General features: G+C 50.3%; 1 protein-coding gene across 1 annotated transcript in view; it reads right to left on the bottom strand.

Moving 5' to 3' along the window:
* Positions 1–19,796, bottom strand: part of stard9 (StAR-related lipid transfer (START) domain containing 9) — a 53,070-nt gene that overhangs the window by 12,225 nt on the left and 21,049 nt on the right. The window contains exons 4-22 of the mRNA XM_061260071.1: positions 17,278–17,394; positions 16,990–17,022; positions 16,153–16,214; positions 15,662–15,774; positions 12,151–12,293; positions 11,301–11,368; positions 10,340–10,437; positions 9,531–9,731; positions 8,986–9,083; positions 8,544–8,621; positions 7,953–8,027; positions 7,277–7,456; positions 5,994–6,036; positions 5,426–5,551; positions 4,817–4,899; positions 4,547–4,608; positions 3,502–3,692; positions 2,698–3,178; positions 1,629–1,869 (exon numbers count right to left, since the gene is read on the bottom strand). Coding sequence (XP_061116055.1) covers positions 1,629–1,869; positions 2,698–3,178; positions 3,502–3,692; positions 4,547–4,608; positions 4,817–4,899; positions 5,426–5,551; positions 5,994–6,036; positions 7,277–7,456; positions 7,953–8,027; positions 8,544–8,621; positions 8,986–9,083; positions 9,531–9,731; positions 10,340–10,437; positions 11,301–11,368; positions 12,151–12,293; positions 15,662–15,774; positions 16,153–16,214; positions 16,990–17,022; positions 17,278–17,394 — 2,493 coding nt within the window. The remainder of the gene's footprint in view (positions 1–1,628; positions 1,870–2,697; positions 3,179–3,501; positions 3,693–4,546; positions 4,609–4,816; positions 4,900–5,425; positions 5,552–5,993; positions 6,037–7,276; positions 7,457–7,952; positions 8,028–8,543; positions 8,622–8,985; positions 9,084–9,530; positions 9,732–10,339; positions 10,438–11,300; positions 11,369–12,150; positions 12,294–15,661; positions 15,775–16,152; positions 16,215–16,989; positions 17,023–17,277; positions 17,395–19,796) is intronic.

Raw genomic sequence — 19,796 nt, 5'->3', positions numbered from 1 at the left:
CTTTCCTGAGAATGTGAAATAGTAGTGTACATTGAAATTCTTTTATTATTTTCCAACAGAAAATGATCTGTTCTGCAGACTCTTCCAGATGTGATCAGCTTGTCACTGTTCAACAGGCTCTGACCTTCAGTTTGTATTTCATACTGCATTTCTTCACTCTCCTGGCAATCAACATGCTCCAAAGGTTTTGATAATTCCGAAATATCTCCCTCTGCTGTCAGAACTTCATCAGATGTCTTTTTAGTGTCTGGACAGTCATTTTGATGTGCGCAATCCACTGCTGATTTCTCCATTAAGCTCACTTGAGCCATTTCACTACAGGGGACTCTTCCAGTATGCATTATTGATCCTTCATTAAAATTACTTTGAGGTTCTGGGAGTTGACAAGATGATGAGGTGTTTTCTTCATCAATCCTGCACGATGTGTTCACAAATTCTGACAGGTTTACTGAAAGAAGTTCAGCAGTACCAACATCACCTGTTGCAAGAAACATGTTTCCAATTTGGTTTTCACCCCATGCTGTGCCTTCAGAAGATGAGTGGCCATCGTTGGATGAAAGGTTTGTGGTACTGCTGGTTATCGTTTCTACCACAGATAAAAAGGATTCACTTACATCTACTTGAAGCTGTCCTGATACAGATCTAATCACCAGTTTCTCAGAGCTACGTGATGTCACAGGCTCATTGTCTGGTTTGAGATCTTGGAAGACAATGGCTGGGGTCTGACTTTTACAAGCAGAAAAAGGAACGGATACAGTTTTCCAAAGCTTTTCCTTGAAGGGCCAATTTTCAGTTTGATTATTCCCACATCTTGTGGAACAGACTGATTTTTCCATAGCTGCATTTGCATCTCCCTCATTTCCCTTGGCTGGTAAATTCATTGAGCATTCTTCAAAATGGCTGATTTCACAGAATATAGGTTCAGGAACAGGCTCTGTAAGGGTGTCCATTGTTGCTTCCATATTCTCATCTCCACTTGGCAAAATTATTGATACAGAAGGGCTGGTGCTAGTCTCTGAATCCCAGTATTTCTGTTGTTCTATGGTTGTGTTTTCACCTTCTGTGCAGTTGGTGTTGGACCAGTCTTGACTTTCAGAGCTCCTTGGGCTATCAGAGAGGTCTGTGCTACTTTGAATGCTGCTACTGCGGTCTGCTGGATTATGGAGTATCTGTCGGATTGTGGCAGCTGAGGCTCTGTCGATTCTGGGACTGTCCGTGGTGTCTGTGGAGGACCATGCATCGGTTGACACCAGCAAATTCTCTGGCTCCCTAAAGCTGGACGCTAAAAATGGAAGAGGAATGGCATCGGTCACAACAGGACTACCAGTGGACTCTTCACTAGTCTGAGTCTCTCGCGAGTCTCTAGATACGACTGTCCACTTTGGTGGCCAAACAAGCTCCTTCCCGTCAGGTTTTTGTGCAACATTTGGCTGTAACGCACCACAGTGTCTCCAGTACGCCTCAGCTGGCATCTCATCAGAGGTGCAGGAATCAAGAGAGGAGAACCTTCCCATGTCTTCTCCAGTTGACTGCCTGTTGAAGACCTTCCCCTCCTTGCCAGAAGGCTGACAGTGACGTATCACGTCTCGTTGACGGCAGACCTCCGTCGACTTGGAAGTGGGCCTCACGGTGGTGTTCTTCTGGCTGCTCTCCATCGCCAGTGAATCTTGGGACATCTTGCTGTCCACGCTCTCCGCCTCGCTCTCTACCTCATCGCATTCGCTCATTTCACGGTCCTCTTGCTTCAGCTGCTCGGCCAGGGCCGTGGCATAGGCGGAAGAGAGGGAGTCCAGGGAGTACGAGCTGTCGCAGTCTGAGGAACCGTCTCCTTCCTGCTTGTTCTCTGTCCAGCCCGCCAGCTTCCACTGCCTACTCGTCGGTTTTCCAGACAGCCGACCCAAGACCTCCGCACTGTTCCAGCGCCTTTGCCGTACCTTTTTCGATGACGTCGGCCGCTCCAAGTTCTCACAAGATACCGCCATCTTTATAGACTGTGCTTCAACAGCTTTTGTTTCTGTCTCCTCTGAATTTTCTTGTGATTTGTTTGCAGTCTTATTAAGGGATTTGGTACCTTTGCGCTTAAATCCAGATGGTGGTTTTCGAAACACCCTTGACAACGCAGTCCGGATTCCTGGGCCGACAGAACGGGAGAATGCTTTCCGGATTCTCTCCAGGCTCTTGTTACCCTGGGAGGGGCTTTTGACACCCTTGGGAGGGTTAGGGCAACCGGACTTTACACACTTTTTTGGGCCTTTACTGCATTGCTCTGCAGTGCCAGGGTTTGGCTGGGAATCGTCCCCATGACTTCTCATCGATCCACTTCTTGAGAGTGAAGATCTCCGTTCAGCCCTGTTCATCAGAACAGGAACATGCCTCATGGAGGCATTCAGCCTTTCTGGAAAGCTTGTTTGACCCTCTGAACTTCGGCCGAATTCTGAGGGCATGGTGTTGGCACGACTTCTCATCCTCTTGAAAGGAAGACACTCATCGGACACCCATTTTCGGGGGCCTGGTGACCTCCAAAACGCTGGTGAAAATTCAGACGACTTGTTCCTTCTTAGAAAATGACTGTGGAAAAAAAAGAGATTTTTATTTAGTTATTTAAAACAAATGATACATACATCATGTTCCGTCAATTAAAATGAACTTTGCTCAAAGTTTCAGCAGACTACGTGGCCCATGGATACAGACACTGACCTGAAGCTGGGGGCGTGCTGAGGGTACAGGCGGGACAAGATGTCCGCCGAGAAGGAGTGCCGGCGGAGGACGCGCGGGGGCCCTCTCGCCTTCCCCGGGGAGCCCGGCTCGGGCGACGCGGGGCTCTCCTGCCCGGACGGGAGGGAGTTCTCCAGCCGCTGAAGCTCGCGCTTAGCCTCCAGCAGGTGGCGCTTCTGGGCGACCCGCTCCAGCTGGTAGTGCAGCCGTTTTCGGCGCACCCGGCCCTCGGCCCGGCGCAAGGCGTGGTGCCGCAGCAGCTCCTCCTGCACCACCCGCTTCCTGTCGCCGATCGTCGCCGACAACGGCGTCGCGGCGGGAGGAGCGCTCCCGCCGTCCATGGCCTCCGAGACCGCGCCCTCCGGGCGGGCCGAGGACACGGGCTCTGTCTGCACCCCGAGCTCTTCTTGCTTCCCCGTCACTTCCGCCAGACGCTGCTTTTCCCGCAATATCCACTGCTGGACTGTAGGCGGAGTCACACAAACACACATACGAAAACACACACACACACACACACACACACACAGACACACATATAGTGTTACTCTTTATATATCCATGCATGTAAATATGCATGTCGAGCATGTACAGTACTTAGCAGTAGTGAAATAAATACATATATAATTGTCTAGGTTTTTTATTTTATTGTTGTTATTCCATTCCCCATAATATTTAGCCACGAATCAGCAACTCAGAGAACCCAGTGGCCACACATAAATGACAGCCCAGAGGCCACTCAGCAAGAGAGTAAGAGCGACGTGCATCGTCAGAGGCGCCCGCACTCACTCTCGCGCTCCTGCTGTCTCAGGTGCGCCTGCTCACTCTCCAGGTCCTTCTCCGCTCGCCGCTGCTCCGCCCGGATCTCCTCCCTCAGACACTCCACGTAGCGCTGCTGCTCCTGCAGCCGCTGCCTGGGGGGGTGTGCCTCTGCCCCCCCTCCACCCGCGTCCTGCTCCCAGCCCCCCGCCCCCTCCGGCCTGTACACACACACACACAGACACACACAGAGGCCAACACATGCGTTAAAACTACACGCAAACATATCGAGTTCAAAACCACAACACCGTGTGCAACACACTGTTTTTTATACTAAGCCAGAAAACCAGACATTTGCAATGCAAGTGCCTAAATAACAAGCAAAAACATTTTAATACATCAAAATCTCACTTTTTCCCAATCTAGTATATCTGTCAGATCTAGTAACATGCAGAATCACAAAAATGCACCACAATCTTTCGTCCTTTTTTGTTGCTGGCATTACCTCAGAGTAGCGAAATATGCACATCCAGGTCAAATGCTGAAAGAACTTTAAAATCCCCAAGAACACAGTTGGTCTGGCTGACACACAGATAGACAGAACCTCCGAAGGAGAAAAGCCGTCTAAGTGCGTAAGTCAAGCTCAAGGCAGTGTCCTTTTCGTATCCAAGCAACAGAGAAGATGAACATATAAACAGCACACTGGGACTGTTCTCAGGGACTCTTAGTTGGAGCTTGTTATATACAGTTGAGTAGGGACTATGTGTGTGTGTGTGTGTGTGTGTGTGTGTGTGTCTCAGCTCTTGGGCTTGGTGCCCAGCAATACATCCTGCACAAACTTTGTCTCCCAGCCTGTGTAAAGTGGCCCATTGTAAATCAAACATAAACATAAACATAACCTTGGGATATTTGTGTCTGTGGTCTGTAATTTTTGCCAAATGCCAAATACGTAATGCATATGGGTCACTATGGGCCACAGATGGTTGCCTAGCATCGATGGCTGTGTAGCTGCTGTTTTCTTGAGCCATTACAGTATAAATTAACAGTGTATTTGCTGTGCTGACTGCATTTTTACCTGACATTGGAGGCAAGGGGACTCAGGTCACTGGGGCAGCAGATTAGGACACCTTCACTCGCCTGTACAGAGGTCATATGCAGACTTTAGTTAGAAGGACAGGGCTAAAGAATGACATTTATTTATCAAGTTTTTTCATTAATCTCACATTAAAAGCAATTAACAATATAAGACAATGTCAGAAAACAGAGAAACTGGGAATAAGGACCATATTTTGACAGTTTGTAAACTCTGTAACCATGGACACCAGGTAGTGCTATCAGTGCTCACCCTTCTCCGCTCTCTCAAGATGGCCGCCTCAGCCGGGTGGTTAAAGCGAAACTTGTGCACCCCTCCCAGCGTAATCACCGCCCCTGCAGGTGAGACACACCTGGAGTATTAGTGTGAAGTCACCTCATTACAGGCCTAGTTGCCGCCAAAGCGTGCCGTCTGCTTTTCTCCCATTTCTCATGGTTTTCTAGTGCTCTATTTCAGGTGCCTCATCTTTATTTATGAGCTCTTATACAATCTGTCCTTATCCATTAAACTGCAGTGACGGTGCTTGTTCTGTGAGCATTTGAGCATGAGGGCATAGATATGTTTACAAGCGTGTGTCCCATTATGTGCATATGTGCAATGTGCAAGTGTATCGATTGTTCTGTGTGTACTGTACTGTGCGTTATGCGATGTGTGTAAGTATGTGTTGTGTGAGGTGTTGTGGAGAGTGTGTGTGTGTGTGTGCGTGTATGTATGTATGTGTGTGCATGTGTGTGTTCTTGTGTATGTGTGTGCATGTGTGTGTTCTTGTGTGTGTGTGTGTGCATGCATGTGTGCATGTGTGTGTTCTTGTGTGTGTGTGTGTGTGCATGCGTGTGTGTGTGTGTGTGTGTGCGCGGTCACCTTGAGCCAGTCGGCAGGGTTCAGTCACCTCCCGCTCGTTGACCAGGCAGACACTTCCAGGCACGGGTCTCAGGGTCACCGTTCCCTGCTGGTTCACAATCTCACAGCTCGACTCCCCCTGCAGGACTGGACATGCAACGGCAGCTACAATAACCACACAAAGACTCCAAAACTCTGTACACACACCAGAGGTGGAAAGTCCAAGGGGGCAGAAAGTTTTACCATGCGTTTCTTCCACCCGTGAACCCAGCCAGCTGAATTGACTAATTATTTCCCCCTCCTGGCAGAAGAATTGTGCTCATTAGCAAATCCACGAGATTAGAACTAAATACCAGGGAGGACTTTTCATTTCGAAACATGGATTTTTTTTTACCTCTGACATGCACATACACATACACATCAGAATGAGATTATACCCATACACTCACATACTCAAACCATGCAAGGCATATCTTCCCTGTCCCTGTTTGTATTTTGTGTAATCAGTGTACACTGGACCACCCCAGGCTCATGCTAAGATGTCAAAACCATGAAACCGGTAACTCTGGAATGAGAGGCAGGCGCCCACCTATTTGGGACTGGTCATGCGGTCCGATCACGGTCACCCCTTCCTGTGAGAAAGACAGGGCACAGGGCACAGGGCCATTAGAGAACTGTGGACAATCGTCACGGATACAGGAGTGAGCCAATCGGGTTTCATAACACGAGTCGTGATCTTTAAGGATAGATGCATTGGTTGCATAACTGCTGACGTCATGTCAGAACAGACTCCCCCTGGGTTAAGCTCTCGTGTCAGACCGCGAGAAATGCAGGTATTCTGGTCTACAGCCATTGTGACAACCATCCCTCTGGCCTTACAACAATGAACCACACACTTTTTTTTCAACTACAGAGATGATACTGCAAAGCTTTACAATGTACAGTAGGTGCAAATATGTGAAATATTGGCACTTAATGTTAAATATATTTGGCATTTTGCATATGTACAATGCATTGCAGTATAACCACCGTCACAAGGAACACACAAGGTGTTAATATCCACTGAATCATGACAAAACACACAAAACAAGATGGAACAGCGAGAAGAAGAACAGACACATGCTCCAGATGTGACAGGAAGTGAAGAGATACTTCCCGCTCACACAGCTTTACCTGAGTGCATCAGACAGTGACAGGGTGCAGAAAGAGAAAGAGAGGACAGGAAGGAAGGATCTAGTTCAGAGAGAGGAGAGAGACAGTATTCCAGTTAGTGACAAGATGGCGAGAGAGAACTTTGTTTGTAAAATACATAAAATGAAAAGAGACATGCAAGAGACAACCATGCTCATGTCAAAAGCCAAATACGGCATGCCTAGTTTATTGTTAGACTAGGCACATTTACGATAACATTTTCCATGTATCTTTAGAGGATTTTGCTTGAGGCCGCATTAATATTATAATTTTCTTGTGAAAATCCAGGTCCAGAGGAAGTGTCAAAAACAGAGAATGTAGGAAAAGGGCTAGGCGCTGTTAGTCATTTTTCCAGTCCTGCCTCTGTTCAAAATAATACAGCAGCACCAACATGCAGGTTTAACCCTTTGAAACCCGTAGGATTTTTGCTTGCAATGCTTTTTAAAAATTCTAAGTGAGTGTTCTAGAACTCCACTGCTTTCAATCACCAGCAGTGATTGTTACATCAGCATTAGAATGTTCAGTTAAGAACAGTCTACTCACATATTTGAGCTCGCCCCCCGGAGAGGGTTAATAAGCTGGAAGTGGCCTGCATTTCTTCAGGCCACTATGGAACTGCACTACACTACTCTATGGAGGGGGGGGGGGGGGGGGGACAGTTGATCTCGAAAGTGACATTACCCGGAGGTGGTAGAAGGTGACCCCAGTGCTCAGGACGTCCCGGTCCAGGGCGATGAGGTGGGGCAGGAGCGAGCGGATGAGAAAGCCGGCCCGGTCGCGGTTGATGTCCACGCTGTACTGCTCCAGAACCTCCTTCTGGTCCCGCCAGCGGTCCGACCAGTCCTTAGTCAGCTGCTCCACCTGGGGGGGGGGGGGGGGGGGGGGGCAGGACGGGGGAGGGGTCAGGACAATGCAGGCCAGAATGCGGATTGGCTGGTTCCTCCAGGGCAGGGCAAAGCGCCGTGTTTTAATTTAAGAGGGGGCAGTTCTGCAGTGCTCCTATTTTAGGAAAATAATTTATGAGCACATCTACTGACAGGGATGCATTAATGTACCGCTTTTGCTACATGAACAACATTTTTAGAAGCGAAGCACCTCACGGACCTGTCTTGTAACCAACTCACTCACTCAGACACTCACTCCCACTCATTCACTCGCACACACACTCATGTTTCGCAGGCTGAAGACTCTCCACTAGGGGGGGCTATTGGCAGACAAAGTACCAGGACTAGAGCCCTGCCTCACCTTCAGCTCGTTCTGTAGGACATTAGAAGCTCATGTGCTCTTTGGAGGTGAAAGGTTAGAGGTCAGGTGTAGAGGTTAGAGGTTAGAGGTTAGGTGTGGAGCCCTGCCTCACCTTCAGCTCGTTCTGCAGGACGAGGTCAGAGATGCTCCCGTCCCGCTCCTCGCTCAGAGATGGACTCGGGTTCCGCTGCTGTGGGGTCAGAGGTCAACTGCTCAGTGCTTCCCCACTTTACTTATGCACAACTCTGTTTGCTGTGTAAATGTCCTATTGCCAGACAGTGTGCAGGAGAACAAATCAATCTTCATCAATCTTCATCAATCAAGGGCTGCCGACCCCTGTGGTAGAGTATGTGTATTACGCGTTATGTGAAGTGTGTGTGTGTGTGAGTTTGTGTGTGTGTGTGTGTCTGAGTGTGTGTGTGTGACCAAATTCAGTTTAACAGCAGTGTGTTGTGCAGACCTGTCTTCAAATAGCATTAGTTTTGGATTCAAACACTTCCCTGTGCTCTGTTGATTGCGCCTGACGCACCTAAACTTGCAAGGAGGAGCAGACAGGTGGGGTTTTACACTTTTGGGATCATTTAATTTGTTCCAATACACCAGGGACACTTAGTCAAATGCAGATCCAAATCAATGCTATTTGAGCACAGGTCTGGTTTTGTGTGAACTGGGCAGTGCGGTGGGTAACCGTGGCGACGGGTACCATCTCGTAGCTCATCAGCATGCTCTTGAGCCGGTCGATCTCCTCGCGCAGCTCCCTGATCAGCCTGACGCTGGCGTCCTGCGTGCGGAGGGGGAGACGGGGGTCACCCGGGGCGGCGGGGACGGCCGCCGCGCCAGGGCTCTACAGAGCGGCCATTTTAGGAGCGTTCGCTCCTAACCTAACAGCGTTTACTGTGTGGGCTAACCGGAAAAATCGTTTCATCGGGTACACTACATGTTTCAACGGAGGAGCACATGTGCTCCTTGGAAATAATGTTAGTCTAGAGCCCAGGGCACTGTTCCCTAAATCAGTCGGCGGGAGATTCCCACTGTGAACAACCGCCATCTTTATTCGTCCATCAGTCAACTGGCCAACTAGACTGACTAGATTTGCATTGCAAACAAACTTGCAAAGATGTCTTTAAGGGAAGGCAGACACACACCTCGTTGACGCGCGGCTTGTTGATGATGTTCCGGGCGTGCGCCGCGTAGCGTAGCGTGCTGAGCGTCTCGTTGTAGCTGCTGCAGGAGGGGGAGACGGCTGTGGGGAGAGAGAGGGACTTCCGGTCTTAATTATTTAATTGTCACATCTTATCTGACATGTGTATGCGTACCGGCTACAGCCGCAGACTGCAAGTGTATCATAATGATATTACAGTGCTGAAGTACAGGCTTGAACCAGGGTAATTTATAGCGCAGTCAGCAAATTAAAAACCAGGCAATTGGTTGGGACAAAAACCAGCACGCAGTACAGGCCCTCGAGGACCAGAGTTGTGCACTCCTGTGTTAGCAGTTAGCATTTAGCTGTTAGCGGCTAGGTGTCAGCAGTTAGCGGCTAGGTGTAAGCGGCTGGCTGTTGGCTGTTAGCAGTTAGTGGCTAGGTGTCAGCAGTTAGCGGCTAGCAGTAAACAGTTTGCGGCTAGCTGTCAACAGTTAGCAGTTAGTGGCTAGCTGTTAGCAGTTAGCATAGGCGGCGGAGGTCACTCACTAGCGATCATCATGGTCCTGGAGTTGCCCCCCAGGCTGTCCTTCAGCAGCCAGGTGAGCACGGAGTCCCGGTAGGGGATGAAGCAGTGTCGGCGCCCACCCCCGGAGAGGGAGCTGGACTGGCTGCCCGCCGTGCTGCCCTCCCCCTCGCTCGCCACGCTGTTGATGCTCTGGCAGCTGCTGAACATCTGGGAGTTCTGGGCTGTGGGGGGGGGGGGGGCGACGGGACAGAACAGACAAACCGAAGAGTCAATCTTCACGTTAAAATAAACTTAACGAACGTGTGACAGCTCGATCTGTTTTTTTTTTTTCTAAACCCCGCTCTTTTCCCTTTAAAGAAAGACACTGAGAAGCAGATACTAAGTTTTGTGTAAACAAAAGAAAATGGTTCTGGGCTTTTATTTAACCGAGCAAACCCTGCCTTACAAAGAAATGTTGACTTTTCACTGACTTCTCGAAAAAGAATGTTCCAGAACAGAGGAACATGGACACAGTGGAATGACATCAGTCACGAAACTGACACTAAGCTGCCACTAGACCATACAACACGCTCTCCATTAGGCAATGCTTACCAAAAGGCTAACGGGCAGAAACGTCAACATCTGTTTCCAAACTGTTTGTCTGTTGGGTTAAGAAAAGCCGAGAACCTGTTTCTTATCTTTTCTGGATATATTTGCCTAACCAGCTAAGTAGCGCCTTAGCTGCACTTGCTTATCTTTCTTGCCTAATTTCTCTCTTTTTAAAAAGTAGAAAAAGCATAAAACTCTAAGCCGGCACCGCTGAGCGACAGAACCCCCGTTCCACACTCACCCAGAGCGGAGATGACGATGCCCAGGGTCACCAGGGACTTGTTGATGTTGGAGCCCTCCGTGATCCTGTCCCGGCAGTAGTTAGGATCCGCCCTCTCACTGCGGGACACAAGTGGTAAATGGTACATTTACTGGCATTTATATAGCGCCTTTATCTAAAGCGCGGCACAATTGATGCTTCTCATTCACCCAATCACACACACAGTCAGACACAAAAAAGGTATCTTGCTCAGGGATACTTTGACACATCCAGGGCGGGATCGAACCGGCAACCCCCCAACTGCCAGACGACTGCTCTTTCCACCAGAGCATCTGACATGCAGATACACTGTGTTTCACTGAAAAGTCCACCTGAGGCAATGTTGCCCCAAGGACAGACATCAGCCAATCAATAGCAACAACAAAAGACAAGACAAATCCAAGGACGCGGATTTAAACAAAGGTTTGAAAGGATGAAGAAAGGTTGCCCAACCCTGTTCCTGGAGGTCTACCATCCTGTAGGTGTTAGCTCCAAAATTAACAAGACCTGATTCTACTAATTAGCAGCTCAATGACAACTCTAGCTGTTGAATGAGGTGTGCTTTGTTAGGGTTGGAGTGAAAACATCCAGGAGAGTGGATCTCCAGGAACAGGGGGGGGGGGCAGCCCTGGATTAAGGTCTTTACACTACATAAAACCTTTAGTAAACGTGGACTTAATCTGGACTGCATTGAGGAGAAAGAAAAATACATTTTGTAGTGATCATGCACAACCACTAGAGGGCAAGCTGGGTCTATACTAAAGGACAGCCTGATTAAAAAACCATTTTAAAGCCCATCCACACATTACTCCATGAGTGGTGTGGCTTTGGGAGCTGACAGTATTAGGCTAGGTAAACGCAGGTGAAGGCAGGTAAAGGCAGGTGAACACAGGTAAACGCAGGTGAACATAGGACAAAGAACATTGGGCGTTGTAAGCCTCACCTGCCAGCCAGGTCCACCAGGTTGATCTTACTGACAATTTCGGACGGGAGGTTGTTCTCTAGAATAGCCTGCAGTGGACAATACACAAATATCCTGATAAATTACACACACAAAACACAAACAAAATATGCATATGATGAAAATATAACTGCTAAGCAGACCCAAGCAGAGGCTGGAGACAGAACTTCACAGTTAAAAAATAACCTGCACAGAAGCAAATCGATGAGCATGTGCTAATTAGCATTAGCTCTGCGTTGGCTAACTGAAAGCATTCTGCTGGGCCCTTATTGGCTGGTTGGCAAGACTTGTGTGTACTGGATGCTGAAGATGGCATATGGGCCTGACCTGTGCAGTGGATGCTGAAGATGGCGTGTGATTGGCTGCTCGTTGGCCTGACCTGTGTGTACTGGATGTGATTGGCTGCTCGTTGGCCTGACCTGTGTGTACTGGATGCTGAAGATGGCGTGTGATTGGCCGCTCGTTGGCCTGACCTGTGTGTACTGGATGTGATTGGCTGCTTGTTGGCCTGACCTGTGTGTACTGGATGTGATTGGCTGCTCGTTGCCCTGACCTGTGTGTACTGGATGTGATTGGCCGCTCGTTGGCCTGACTTGTGTGTACTGGATGTGATTGGCTGCTCGTTGGCCTGACCTGTGTGTACTGGATGTGATTGGCTGCTGGTGGCCTGACCTGTGTGTACTGGATGTGATTGGCTGCTGGTGGGCCTGACCTGTGTGTACTGGATGTGATTGGCTGCTGGTGGGCCTGACCTGTGTGTACTGGATGTGATTGGCTGCTCGTTGGCCTGACCTGTGTGTACTGGATGTGATTGGCTGCTGGTGGGCCTGACCTGTGTGTACTGGATGCTGAAGATGGCGTGCGATCGGCTGCTGGCGTCGTGGATGTGCGTGGCGGCCGTGATGCGTTTGGAGATGCCCTCCTCCAGGAGGCGCACCGCCTGCTCGTAGTCCGACACCACGTGCTGGGACAGGCCTGGACAGGGGACGGACAGACAGACAGAAGAACAGCCTGAGAAACTGCCGTCGATAACGAGATCTAGCCGTCAACAGTGGCAGGACAGACGGACAGACAGACAGACAGGAACAGCTTGAGAAACTGCCGTCGATAACGAGATCGAGCCGTCAATAGCAGCAGGACAGATGTAGACAGACAGACAGAGGAACAGCCTATGAAACCGCCGTCGAGAACGACAACGCCGAGCTGTCAACAGGGGCAGGTGGTGAGCCGCAGCAGGGAATTCTGGGCACTCCCAGCGACAGAGTGAAGAATTGCCACTGATCACAAGATCATGCCATTGCTTGTTCCGATCAGACAGGCAGCTGGTCTTCGCAGGGGGGGGGGGGGCGGGGGCAGGAAGAGCGGGCCTGGGGGGGCGGCCAGGTGAGGGAGGTGCCTGTCGGAGCAGGTTGTCCCCCAGGCTCTCACTCAGCCCTGAGAGAGGGTTCCTGTGCAGATCTGTGAGCGCAGCGCTTTTCTGTGGATAAACAGCTCTGTGAGACGCAGAGGAAACCGCTCCACACCCCACCGCTACGTCAGCGCGACCCCCTCCCAAAACAACCGCCCCGGCCCCCCAGGGGCAGAACCAGGCCGTCTGTCAACGTCTGAACCACACCCCTCTCCTGTTTTTTTTTACACAGTAACCGAAACCTGGAAGAACGGTCCCCTTAGGTGGGACTGAGCCAGAGAGTGGGGTTTCCATGCTTGGGTTTGGGGTGCGTGTTGAAATGTACTCAAACGCCAGACATATTAGGACATAATAGCACTTATGTATAGTTATTGTAGTACTCGGGGGTATTCTAGCGGCCGACCGTGGTATGCTAGTTGGTAAGTTGATGTATTCTTCAAGGGTTCAAGTTGTATCTATGTGATCACGCTAGGACTCGGAACCGTACTTTTTCTCTAGGGTCCTGAACGTGCTTGTCCCTGGGTTTGATTTGCACTTCACTGTACGTCGCTCTGGATAAGAGCGTCTGCTAAATGCCTTTAATGTAATGTAATGTAGTGTAATGTAATGTTCTGTAATGTAGTGTAAAGTAATGTAATGTACTGTAATGTAGTGTAATGTAATCTAGTGTAATGTAGTGTCGTGTAATGTAGTGTCGTGTAATGTACTGTAATGTAGTGTAATGTAATGTACTGTAATGTAGTGTAATGTAATCTAGTGTAATGTAGTGTCGTGTAATGTACTGTAATGTAGTGTAATGTAATCTAGTGTAATGTAGTGTAGTGTAATGTACTGTAATGTAGTATAATGTAATGTAATGTACTGTAATGTACAGTAATGTTTTTCCCTGTGGAGAAGCCCAGGACACTGGTCTCTATCGGACTCTCAGGACGTGAGCGGCTCACAGCGTTCACGTGAGCCAGCGCGAGCCATGCGGTCTGCTGCAGCTCCCGGGTGTTGTTTCATTTCGGTGATTCAGATCCAGAGCTCAGAACAGCTCAGAGCTTTGACACAGCAGGAAGAGCCTGAGCAGAGGAGTCAGCAGGAAGTTTACACCCCATCCCGTTATGTGTCACTGTGGGGGGGGGGGGGGGGGGACACACAGAGCACACCGGACAGCAGCTCCACTGCGTCCCCACCAAAGCCACAGAGCCACTTCCTCATTGGTGATGTCACTTCCTCTGCCTCACGTGGACACATGTGGGGCCAAGGGATGAGAGGGATAGAGGAGGACGAGTGAAAAGAAAAACGCTTTCCATTTTGTTCAGTAGGCCTTAGCACCGGGCTCTGAATGCACAACAATATATTCCTACTTAATGCAGTTTGGACAAACGCACAGGCACACACACGAACGTACTTGCATCCGTTAAAAATAACACAGAAAAAAGCCTTCGGTTATTTCACAACTCCCTCCCACTGTCAGCAGTTTCGCGGGCCAGCTTCGGAGCTCCGCTCCCAGGGAAGGGCAGCGGCAGAGGAAGTCACCACGGGGCTCCACTGTGCCCGCTGCTCGTGACTCTTTTACGAGCGTCAGTCAGGGCTGCACAAACAGCCTCTCAGGGCTCTGTGTCTACGCCAGGGCGGCCGACCCTGTTCCCGGAGATCTACCATCCTGAAGGTTTTCACGCCAACCCTAACAAAGCACACCTCAATCAACAGCAAGAGCAGGGCTGCCCAACCCCTGTTCCTGGAGATCTACCGTCCTGTAGGTTTTCACTCCAACCCTAACAAAGCACACCTCAATCAACAGCTAGAGCAGGGCTTCCCAACCCCTGTTCCCGGAGATCTACCGTCCTGAAGGTTTTCACGCCAACCCTAACAAAGCACACCTCAATCAACAGCAAGAGCAGGGCTGCCCAACCCCTGTTCCTGGAGGTCTACCGTCCTGTAGGTTTTCACTCCAACCCTAACAAAGCACACCTCGATCAACAGCTAGAGCAGGGCTGCCCAACCCCTGTTCCCGGAGATCTACCGTCCTGTAGGTTCTCACGCCAACCCTAACAAAGCACACCTCAGTCAACAGCTAGAGCAGGGCTGGCCAAACCCTGTTCCTGGAGATCTACCGTCCTGTAGGTTGTTTTCACTCCAACCCTAACAAAGCATACCTCAATCAACAGCTAGAGCAGGGCTGGCCAAACCCTGTTCCTGGAGATCTACCGTCCTGTAGGTTTTCACTCCAACCCTAACAAAACACACCTCAATCAACAGCTAGAGCAGGGCTTCCCAACCCCTGTTCCTGGAGGTCTACCGTCCTGAAGGTTTTCACTCCAGCCCTAACAAAGCACACCTCAATCAACAGCTAGAGCAGGGCTGCCCAACCCCTGTTCCTGGAGGTCTACCGTCCTGTAGGTTTTCACGCCAACCCTAACAAAGCACACCTCAATCAACAGCTAGAGCAGGGCTGCCCAACCCCTGTTCCTGGAGATCTACAGTCTTGAAGGTTTTCACTCCAACCCTAACAAAGCACACCTCACTCAACAGCTAGAGCAGGGCTGCCCAACCCCTGTTCCTGGAGATCTACCGTCCTGTAGGTTTTCACTCCAGCCCTAACAAAGCACACCTCGATCAACAGCTAGAGCAGGGCTGCCCAACCCCTGTTCCTGGAGATCTACCGTCCTGTAGGTTTTCACTCCAACCCTAACAAAGCACACCTCAATCAACAGCTAGAGATCTCGTTGAGCCGCTTATCAACAGAATCAGGTGTGCCAAATTAGGGTTGGAGTGGTGTTGAGGGCGGGTAGAGGTCAAAGGTCACAGCCCTGTGCACAATGCACTTTCGGGCCAGCAGTCGCAGTGATGATGGCATCCATGCACACAGTCACAGCAGCCTGTCTCTCTGATCCAATCAGAGTGCGGCTCTTTCACTGGAGTGTTTAAGGCAGGGCTGAGACCTCACCCTGCACGTAGGGCCCCTTCTCAGGGTGCTCTCGAACCCGCAGCGGAGACGGGTTCTTCTCCTCCGAGCTCCTCAGCAGGTCCCTCACACGCTCGTTATAGATCTCCAAAAAACTGCAGATAGAGGGAGGGAGGGAGAGAGAGGGGGAGGGAGAGAGGGAGAGAGAAAGGGGGGTAGAGAGAGGGAGAAAGAGAGGGAGAGGCAGAGAGAGAGGGAGAGAGAAAGAGAGAGGAAGGGGGGTAGAGAGAGGGAGAAAGAGAGGGAGAGGGAGAGGGAGAGAGAGGGAGAAAGAGGGAGAGAGGGAATGGGAGAGAGAGGGAGAGAGAAAGAGAGAGAGAGGGGGTGGTGGGGGGAAGGAAGGTGAGAGAAGGAAATGGTAGCGGTCACACACAAAGAGAAAAAAATGAAAAAGACGGATTTAGAAATAATCCTGAGTGGAAATAAGAGTCAGATACTAAAGGTAACTTCAGAGCGCAGAGCCTGAGTCTCACCTGATCTCCACCCTGCAGGAGCTCCGGCCCTCAGCACTGCTGTCCTCCGTCCTGAACAGGCCCTGCACACACACACACACACACACACTGTGTTACTGACATCACATACACACACACACACACACACTGTTACTGACATCACACACACACACACACACACACACACACTGTGTTACTGACATCACACACACACACACACACACACACACTGTTACTGACATCACACACACACACACACACACACACACTGTGTTACTGACATCACACACACACACACACACACACACTGTTACTGACATCACACACACACACAGTGTTACTGACATCACACACACACACACAAACACTGTGTTACTGACATCAAACACACACACACACACACACACACACACACACACACTGTGTTACTGACATCACACACACACACACACACACACACACACACTGTGTTACAGACATCACACACACACACACACACACACACACACACACACACTGTGTTACTGACATCACACACACACACACACACTGTGTTACTGACTTTACTTACTCAAACACACACACACACACACACACACACTCACACACTCACACACACACTGTGTTACTGACTTTACTCTCTCACACAAACACACACACACACTCAGACAACAATTGCAAAGAAACAGCCGTGCAAGGCACCAATCAGCTTGTGGCGAGCAATTAGGCGTTGGTGTCCTGCTCAAGACACTTCTTTGCCGGGGATTGAACCACAACTCTCTGACTGCCAGATGACCGCTTGACATGTTACCGAATCCCAACAAGTTATTTACAGAAACTTTGGTTCCAGTCACTGACCTGGCAGATTCTTGGGGTCAGGCCAATAGAGGCCTGTGGGAGAGAGAACAAAAGAAGGAAACAGTCAGAAAATGCACCGAAACACACAAAGACACTGTACTCTGAGCCCACGTGGGACTCGTAAGCATTGAGCTACAACCTGCAAAAAAAAAAAACATTGCTCAATTCCAGAGAAGATAACCGACATAAATAAGTGAACATACAGCACTGCTCCGGCCCAGTTTTATCGTTAAACAAGGGCAACCGTCCCCCAGATGCCCCCCTCGGCCATCTGGCCGCCATACTCACCGGCGTGCCGATCATGGTGTAGGTCTTCCCCGAACCGGTCTGTCCGTACGCGAACAGGCACACGTTGTACCCCTCCGACGCCCCCGCCAGAACCGAAACACCCAGGTCCTGGAACACCTGGAGACAGGACACGAGATGGTGGAATCAGGAGCCCGAGAGCCTGGAGATATCGTTACAGTATTGCCACATAGACAACGCTGCAAAGAACAGTGCGTATGTGCCTTTGTATGCACCCGTTTGTGCGTGTATGCACATCCACGCATGCACACATGTACATAAATGTGTGCATATGCATGCATGTATTTGTCTACAGGTGCATGTGTGTATACAGTATTTGTGCATGCATGTGTGTTTGTGCATGATTACTTGTGCACAGGCATGCACTGTATGCGTGTCAGCAGGTATGCAGGTGTGCACATGCATGTGTTTACATGTGTGCGTGTATTCGTGCGTGCATGTCTGCAGGCATATGTGTGTGCATGCACGAGTGCAAATGCATGCGTTTACATGCGTTCATGCCTGCAGGCATATGTGTGTGCATGCACGAATGCAAATGCATGCATTTACATGCGTGCATGCACACATTTGTGTGCATTTGTACATATGCACGTGCATACAGAAGTGCAAGTGTGCAGGTGTGCACATACACATACGCATGAAATAATTTACGTTTCCGTGGGAACGCATGTGCATATTTCATGTGCGTAAGGGAATGAACCCGGGGACTCTGCGGCTGATTGGTTCCAGACGGGCTGTGGCAGGGGGCCAGACGTGGGCTCACCCTCCTCTTGCAGAGGTGTTTGGGTAAGGATAGGGGCGGGGAGGGAGGGAGGGAGGGGGGGAGGGGGGGTTTATTCCCAGGAAAAACAGCCCGGCCGCGCACGGACAGATGAAAGGAGAGGGGAAAACAAACAGGCCCAGGAGCGTGCTGAGAGCGCAGCGGAGAGGGGGGCCCAAACAAAAAGCAGGGGTCCTGTGTCTCCTCTCCTCCTCCCCCGGGGAGTGAGTGAGAGGGGCCGCGGCGGCCCGGGTCAGGTGGGGGGCCGGGGGACGGTTTGGGGGCAGACAGAGCGAACGAGACACTGTTAAACAGACGCGGCGGAGGGAGTCGATCCGCCCCGGCTTCGCCTCTGTTACTGCGCAGAGGGGAAACGGCCCCACCGAGGGGAAACGGCCCCAGCGGGACGAGGCCGCAGCGATGGCGGAGCTCTCAGAGGGAGTAACGCAGCTCACGGTTCTGCCGCACAAACACGAGGAGTGGGAGTCACACGGCTCGGCTCTGGGGAACGGGAGTCACACGGCTCGGCTCTGGGGAACGGGGGCGGACGGTCAGGGTCAGCTGAGGGAGGGAGCAGTGCACTGGAAGACCAGTGATGGGGGCACCCACACTCTCACACACACCAACACACACACACACACACACACACACACACACACTGTCTCGCATCCTGTGGCATTTGGCAGACGCTCTTATCCAGAGCGAGGTACAGTTGATTAGACTAAGCAGGAGACAATCCTCCCCTGGAGCAATGCAGGGTTAAGGGCCTCGCTCAAGGGCCCAACGGCTGTGCGGATCTTATTGTGGCTACACCGGGGATCAAACTACCGACCTTGCGGGTCCCAGTCATGTACCCATGTACCTACCCACACACACACACACACACACACACACACACACACCATCTCACACTCACTCACACACAAACACACACACTCACTGTCTCTCTCACACTCTTACACACACCAACGCACACACACAGCACATGTAAACAGATACAGACTAGACTAGATAGACTAGACTTGAGCAAGGCCCTTAACCCTGCATTGCTCCAGGGGAGGATTGTCTCCTGCTTAGTCTAATCAACTGTACGTCGCTCTGGATAAGAGCGTCTGCCAAATGCCAATAATGTAATGTAATGTAGATAATCCAGACTTTACTCTTTCCGGTTCATTCTATGTGTTGGACTGGTGCAGACACAAGACCCTCTCCTCAAGGCATCAACAGCAGAGGAGAAGGCTACAGCTTTTAACAAAAAAAGGTCGGCTTCTAAAGAATGCTCTGGGAATGAAGGTGCTCTTCGGGAAAAATCGTAAGGCAAACCCGAAGTGGTAAATATAGATTAAATTTAATATTTTCAAATGCCTTTACAACAGGGCTAGTTCATTGCGAACATTAAAATGTTCAGCTTCCTCAGGGAGTTTACGGTCCTTATTTACGGTCCTTTAGGCATCAGAGCAGAACAGCCCAAACGAAGCGAAGACCAGCGAGCCTCCGAGATCACATGACACAGAGCCACAGCCCTCCCTCTCCTTCCGTGGTAAATTAGAGGGGAGTTTCCGTCTGCATCCTAACAAACACAAAGGACGCTTGTTCAAGGCCTTGATCTGGAATGACCCCTACAGAGATCTACACAGGATGCTTTCCAGAGGTCATGAAAAAGAGAATACCCACCCCTCTTTCACTCTCTGTCTCTCTGTCTCTCTGTCTCTCACACACACACACACACACACAAGACTCG

This window comes from Conger conger, chromosome 1 (assembly GCF_963514075.1).
Source record: "Conger conger chromosome 1, fConCon1.1, whole genome shotgun sequence".
Lineage (NCBI taxonomy): Eukaryota > Metazoa > Chordata > Actinopteri > Anguilliformes > Congridae > Conger > Conger conger.
This window is presented reverse-complemented; position numbering and strand designations above follow the sequence as displayed.